This window comes from Teleopsis dalmanni, chromosome 1 (assembly GCF_002237135.1).
Source record: "Teleopsis dalmanni isolate 2A chromosome 1, ASM223713v2, whole genome shotgun sequence".
NCBI lineage: Eukaryota > Metazoa > Arthropoda > Insecta > Diptera > Diopsidae > Teleopsis > Teleopsis dalmanni.
The window spans coordinates 24,378,118-24,386,017 of NC_051846.1; the positions used below are offsets into that span (position 1 = coordinate 24,378,118).

General features: G+C 24.9%; 1 protein-coding gene across 2 annotated transcripts; it reads right to left on the minus strand.

The window, feature by feature from the left end:
• Positions 1 to 3,244: 3,244 nt before the first annotated feature.
• On the minus strand, positions 3,245 to 5,535 carry LOC119671922 (CUE domain-containing protein 1). 2 transcript variants are annotated; one of them, XM_038082804.1, is made up of 2 exons: positions 5,032 to 5,535; positions 3,245 to 4,974 (listed from the first exon to the last, which is right to left on the minus strand). In XM_038082804.1, exons 1-2 carry the CDS (start codon positions 5,188 to 5,190, stop codon positions 4,201 to 4,203), a joined length of 933 nt encoding a protein of 310 aa, XP_037938732.1. In that variant the 5' UTR covers positions 5,191 to 5,535; the 3' UTR covers positions 3,245 to 4,200. The 2 variants fall into 2 exon arrangements, with proteins under 2 accessions (XP_037938732.1, XP_037938733.1); XM_038082805.1 differs by having other exon boundaries at positions 3,379 to 4,971; positions 5,032 to 5,531.
• Positions 5,536 to 7,900: the final 2,365 nt, after the last annotated feature.

Sequence of the window (7,900 nt, forward strand, 5' to 3'; positions counted from 1 at the left end):
CTTATCTTACCTAATTGAATTATTAATTACAATGAACAGTATTTAATAAGCAATTTGAGTGTCAGATCTAGAGACCAGAAATAATAATTATTTCAAAAATGTTCTAGAAAAAAAAGCAGCAACAAAAAGTTATTTAAATTCTTATTTAAGTATAGTTACTATTCTAACAAGTTCCAAGTAAATTAAAATAATATTAAATTAATTTAATAATAATGAAATTTACTTTGTGTTTGTATTTTTCAAAAATAATTATTATTATTTGCCTTTTACCTTTACACGTACAAATAACTCATACACTTGGCTTTTTATTTGAAAAGGTACAAATAATTATTATTTTTGCCTTAAAAATATAAAAAACAAAAATAACTGTTATTTTTTTTTATTACCTGTTATTTTTGATTTTTATTTTTTTAATTTGGAGGAAAAAATATGAAATAAAGTAAATTTTACTACTATTTTTTAGGCAGGTTGCAAGAACGGTCGGGTCTACGTCCCGGAGCCACTTGTCACCTACGACGATGAAGTACCGTTGCACATCTTCCAAAGGGATTCCACAAGCAGGTCCCGGTGGGTTACAACAACAATAACAACTATTTTTTAGGTTTTATTTTAAAAGGCAAAAATTTTGAGAGTTATTTTTTGTTTTTTCTCTTTCTGTAATAATAATTGTTACGGTCCCTGGTCAGACTTTATGGAATTATTATAAATTAATATATAGAAAAAGAAATTTTATAAATTTGAAGAAATGATTACAAAAAATATTTCAACGGTAAAATAATAGATATTTTTTTAATATAATCAGATTCTAAACAATAAAAGGTGTCTTCGTAGAGTTTAACTTTTTAGCATTATAATATTTGTAATGGTTCACAATTACCTATATTTAAAACAATATTTCATTAACATATTATTTAGGATATTACTATTTTTACTATTAAAGACAAATTATTATTTAAAACCAAAAATAAATTATTTTACTTTTCGCTGAAAAAATTTTAAACCGTACAATAAATATTTCGTTTCAGATAAATCAGATTCTTTAACACTTAAAAAAATAAATTTTATTAAAAATTAAAACATAATTTTAGAAAAATAAAATCAGATTCTTTAACAAATAAAAATGTGAAACAAAATTTGTACAAATAAAATATGTTAATAAAAAAAAATAGAAAAAAAATAGAAAAAAATAGAAAAAAAATAGAAAAAAATAGAATTTTATTAAAAATAAACAGTTTTTTAAAAAAAAATATTATAACTTTATTTAAAAAAAAAATAGTATTTTTTTTTAAAAATATTGTTAACAATTTTAGCAAATTAATTTTTTACTTCATTGATATTTTAAAGTAAATTTGTTAATACAGTAATAAATTAATTTTGATACTTATTATTTATCTCAGACAGTAATTAGTAATAAATTTTAAACTGTACATACAGAATTATTAGATTCATAGATATTTTAAAAATATATATTTTTTTTAAAGAGAAAACAATTTGTTTTCTCCACAGGAATGCAATAGCGGCTTTTGTCTTGAACATATTTTCAAAAATTGAGATAGATTTTTATTATTTACTTATATTACATCCATTATATTTAGCTGCTAATGTTAATATTCTATTATATTTAGCTGTTATTTTATCAATTTAATTATACAATTTTCTGTATATATATTATTTTCTGTATATATTTTACTAATATGTTGACTAGTTTCATTTTATATTAGTTACTTATGTTTTAAAAATATAATCTGTATATGTATAAGATATTTTATTATTTATATAATATGCAAATACATTTACATATATGACACTACAGGCAGAGATATCTTTAAAAATCCAAAAACCCATTAAAAACAAAAAATTAACACTTGTGATATTGTATATCATATTATAAAGAGTAATAGTATAATTTAAAAAGTATATGAGAGTGATATTCACGATGTCGAGTAACGAGCTCATTAACCAAATAATATGCATTTCACATAGCGGTAATTAATGTTCATTAACTATTTAACTTTCTTAAAACCTTCTTAAGTATGAAAGCTCTTACACTCTTACGTTTTCAGACAAAACTATTTGTTTTTCTCTTTTATCCTCACTCACATCATAGTAATATTATTTTAGATATGTGTCTGTTTCTCGTTATTCGCATGTTTTATTCAAATTACTGATTGCAGCAACTGTGAGTGTAAAAATGCAGTGTGAACGCCCATTTAAGTCAGCTAGCGTAAATAGCTTTTCGTTGTTCGTGCGTAGAGCATGTAATACAACAACAGTTTCGCACATTTCGTGTAAAGGTATTTTGTTATCGTTGCTTCGCATTGTTTTGAACTTACTCAATTAGTGAGTTCATTACTCGAAATCGTGTATAACCCTATGGTATATTTTTAGATAACAATTATTGACTAAAAATCAACAATAATTTATTTCTGTCTAATTTGCAAATATTTTGTTCTTTTATATTGTTTATTTTTTAATTTTAATAAGAATTTAATTTAATAATATTTCCAATGTTACAGTTATATTGTTTTAGTTTAATTAATCTAAGTATTTTTACTATGTATATTTTGAGCTGGAAAAATTAAATGAAAAAATAAGTTTTCCAGAAAAACTACAATTTCTTTAACAAAGTCATATATAAGCATATAATTATCATATTCTCATTATAAATACCATGTTAATAGTTAGACTAGATATAACTTAACCTTTAGTACAAATTCTTTACGCACACAAAAGCTTTCTTCCATAGGTCAACTGATTCCTGGTAAATGAGAATTATGTTCTTTTATTTGATATTTGCAATCGAAATCAATAAAGAAACTTTATTTTTTATTGAAGAAAGATATCAACAATAGAGCACTCTATTTTACAAAACCTATACTGAAAACTCGTATTGCTTAAGTTGTTGAAAAATTGGCTCAGTTTCAGAAACAGGGAATCTAAGATTTTACAACTCAAATTTTTGTAGTGCTTTCCAAATCTATATGATTGTTGGAAATCTAAATAAATCGGCTTAGATACATGAATAAGTTTAGACTAAGTTTTTAGATATAAAATCAATTTACAATTGTATATACTCTACGAACATGTCATAATAATAATAATATAAATCGCATAATTTTTAAATATATAGGATATTACCAACTTATATATGTAATTTTGTTCTAGAATTTGTAGTTTAATTAAAAATAAAGAAATCCCTAATGGTTTAGTTTAACATTGATATTTACAGATTTATTATTTTGGTGATGTTGCCAAACCCTCATAAAAGTAACATCCATTTAATAGTATGTATAAATTATTATTTTTTATAATTTATAATATTAATTTGTCTAATGATAAATTTTTATACTGTTAAGATATTTCTTTACGCTGATATCATTTTAAACATTTTCAACTATTTTTGAACTACCATTTGTCTTTATTATCATTATTTTATTAAATGTTGATATAATTTGCACATACATATATTTTGCCATAATATAAGCATACATTATTTTGCAACTTCTATTGTTTATTTTGAATTATGTTAGTAATTTATATTATGCAAATAATTTATAAATTTTAATCTGTGTTACTTATTATACACATATTTTAATTAACTACTCAGTCATATCGATCTAGTTTATCCTGCATTAAGCAAACATTGCAAACTGTCTTAAACCCATATAAAATATATATAAAAAAAATATCTACAATTATACTTATATAAATAAACAAAAATAACATTTTTTGCTATGCATTTTGGCAACATAGTTTTGTTCTATAAAAATAATTTAACGTGTTACGTTTAGCTTTTTGACGATATGACGTACTTTTTGTAATATATTTGGAGATTCAAAATTTTGAGTAAATAAAACAAAAAAATAAAATATTGCACTGTGTCTTGCACTACGAGATTAATTGTTATCACGATAAAATAAGATATATTCAAAAATATATTCCTTAAATGTTGTAAAAATGTAGCGTATACATTGAGATTCTAAATTTTAGATAACACTATCATTTTTTCAAGAATTAACATATTTTTCTTAATTACATTTGATAAAATAGTAGAAATAAAATAAAATTATAGCAATGAAATTGCAAAAGATAAAATCCACTTGGAGTATTTGTTGAGGGATTACAATTTGGGAATTTACTCTATTATTATTTAAATTATATTCTTAACAAGTAGCTTTTTTCTTATTAGCTCGTAATTATTTACTTACGCACTTGTTGATTATGTTGATGATGATGATGATGATGTTCTTCATCATCGCTAGGTTCCTCTTTTAAGGGCAAGGAATCGATTTGTTTTGCGGTGGTTACTTTCTTGTTTCGTTGCCATGTAAATACGCGTGCCATTTGAAGAAATTTCTTTCGTGATACTTTTCCCATATGCTTAAGTCGTTCCTTGAAAGCAGCATCATCTTCTGTTTTTGCCTTGCCGCTCTGTTCTTTTTCCAGTGCATTCATAAATTCCTGATTCCAACGTAACTGATTCATAAATTCTTCATTTTGCAACATCATGGCAAATTGTTCATCTGGTAAATCAAAATCTCTACCAGCATCATGTGTAACGGAAGGTGCTATGCGTAGAAAACCAGCTGGGAGTGGACCTAATATGGGCGGATTCCAGCGCCGACCAACATTAGTGTGTGTTGTGGGTGCAGCTGTACCTGATAATATGTTCTTTTGTAAATTATTTTGTTGGGGACGTTGTTTAGGCGAAGCACCGGTATTGTGATGAGGTGATGAGTTTGGACCACTATTGCTCAAGTTTAATAGCACAGCATTAGCTGCAGCAGCTGGAGTGTTAATCGGATTATGAGCAGCAAAATTGTTACCATCAGTTGTGTCAATGAGTTGAGCTGTAGCGGGTTGTGTAATATTTAATCTATTGCGCTGTTTTTCATAATCTGTATCAATTAAATTTATAAGACTCTGTTGTGGTGCAATGCTGCCATCCAATTCGTTGCGTAGTTTTTCGTTCTGCTTATTAATACGAATAAAATTACTGTATAATATATTTAACAACAAATTAATACTTACTTGGGTATCAGTTGACATGGCAAGCAACTGGTCGATTGTAGCATCAACTGCACCTTGATTTGCTCTTAACACAGCCTCAATAACTTCATGGTCCATGTCAGGGAACATGGTCTTGAAGTCTGTCATCGCCTGCGCAAATTCCAGTTGCATAGTAGCCATGTTTATATGTGCGCGTAAGTCAGCAGTTGTTCTAATAATGCAAGGTAATCACTACGTCTCATAAGTTTTCTTTTGTTTCTTTATTTTATTTGTGCACAATTACTTTGAAAATTGATTGATTACATTTTGCGTTTGTTATGTTGCTGCACTTAATGTATTTGCAAAAAGTTTTTGCGTTTTTAGTGTAGCCAAAACATTTTTTCTCCAACAGTTCTATTCTAAAATTATAATTATTTTATTTTCTTTCAGATGTTACTTCTCTGCAGAGCGCACAACTTTCTTATATGGATATTTACAAGACATCCACATAAACGTCAAAAACACTTCTATAGGTTTTTAATACAGTAGTACCAAAGTTCGTTTATAAGGGGTTTTAAATTATATATAAAAATATTACAATAAAACAAAATAAATAAATTGTATTTTGAAATGAAATAAAATAATGCATGGTTTTATATTAAAGTGACATGATTAATATGAAAATGTTGATATCATAATACAATTTTATTGAATTTATGTTGCATCTAGTACATCAGAGAAGCCGCTGTACACAATGACAGTTGGATAAAAATTATTTAAAAATAAAATTCACAAAATATTAATTTAAAATAATTTATAATGTATTATTTACATATATATAATAAAAACATATATATAATAAAAACGTGAAATTGAAATGAAAGACTTCAAAATAATATATGTTTATATCTTAGTAGAAATTTGTTAGTTTCACTCAGGTTAGAATTAATTGGTTAAATGGTTAATTAATAAAAACTAACGATTTTTGACTTGAACTGATAAAAAATATTATGTCAGTTCACAAAAATTAAAATTCTCAGCATTTTAATAAAATAAAAATGAAACAAGAAGAAATATAAAAGAAATGAAAATTTATTGTTTTAATGACAAACATTTTTAATAATAATTTTGTTAATTAATTGTTTAATAATAAACTTTTTTAAAAATTAGTTTATAAAAATTTTATACCAATATTTCGACTATATCTTATAGTCATCCTCACGTTAATATTAAGATGTTTTTATAATGTAGCAATAATTATTTAAATAATTCATTAATTATTGCTACATTACATTTATTTACATAATTTCTTAATTATTGATATATTATAAAAATATCATAATAGTACCATTAATATGATTATAGAATATAGTCGAAATTATGATGTTAATAAAAAATTTTTACTTATGCACTTATATCTTGGGCGACTTGAGAGACTGCAGACTCCGGTGTCAATATGCCTATTGCAATAGTTTTTGTTGCAGTTACAAATATAAAGCAGATCAACCAGAATTTCCAAATTAAGTTTAGATATGATATTTATAATATATGATATTATGATATTTAAGATACAACCTTTGATATGTATTTCTAGAACATCCAGTTTTAAAAACTAAAGTCAGCTATCCATCTTTATTAACTACATGCATTTATTTTTCACAAAGCTTGCGTTTGTAGCTTCTACGAGCAATTAGGATAAAATTGCTTAACATCAATATGTCACGCATAGACCCCTGGTTCCTTGGGATTATCAGTTGGAGCCACAGTGTCATCAGACAAGTAGAGAAGTGAGTTCTAATAATATTATGATCAAATTGTGGATGAGTTTAGTAATTGCAAAATGGGTCCGGTTATATCTTCATTATTATAAGATTTTGCTGAGTATCTATCTGGTTAAGTTTAGTACTAGCATCCACTTCGCACATAAAATTAATGGAATTTTACCATTTAAAAAAATTTTTACACAACATCAAAATATTCTAGAACATGTAATTAATATGGTGTTGTATTTACGTGTGAAATTGATTTCAGTGAATTTTTATTTTTTTAGTTTCAGATTGTTCAGACCGTTATGTACATATTTAATGGATATGTGTCAACAATTTTAGTTTTTTACACGACTTTTTGTTCAGGAACCCAAAAATACAGCGCTTTCTTTCGATCTCAAGTGATTCAATGGTTTACTTATATATGAGCTGCTGCGTTTCTGACCGCCTGGTAGTCGATATAGATGTTCATAGATGTTATTCGTAATATTTAAAGATGAACTGCAGTCTGCAGGGCGTATTGATAAACTTATATATAGAGTTATTATAATATTTCAAATGTATTTCAAAAACACATTGAATTTAGACCCTCTCAAATGAATTCGCAAAATAAAATTACTATCGTATTAATAATTGTATTAAACTAAACATTGATATTGTATTTACAATTAAAATATTTTTATTTATTTTCAATGCACTTAATTAAAAAAACCCATAAAATTAAGAAAAAAACATTTTAGGTTATCAACTATTGAATTTTACTTGATCTAAATATTTTGAACATATTTTGCTTTTAAACATAATATATATATTGTTTAACTTTTTTTTTTTGCATTATTATGAACTAAACTGTTATCAATGTTATTTACCCATAAAAAGAAATAAAACTAAATTTTTGGGGGCTTGCCATCTTAAATGATAAGGTTTAATTGAATTTCATATTCTATAAGGAAACACACAAATACAGAATTCTTAGTAATTACTTTAGTATTGATATATATAAAATCTATAGTATGAGTATATGATAGGAAAATATAAATTCTTAATCTATAATAAATGTTTAATTTATTGATTGAATATCTAAAAATTTATAATTTTTGGCAGTACGAGTACAGTTTCATATCATTAGTTATAAATATAATATA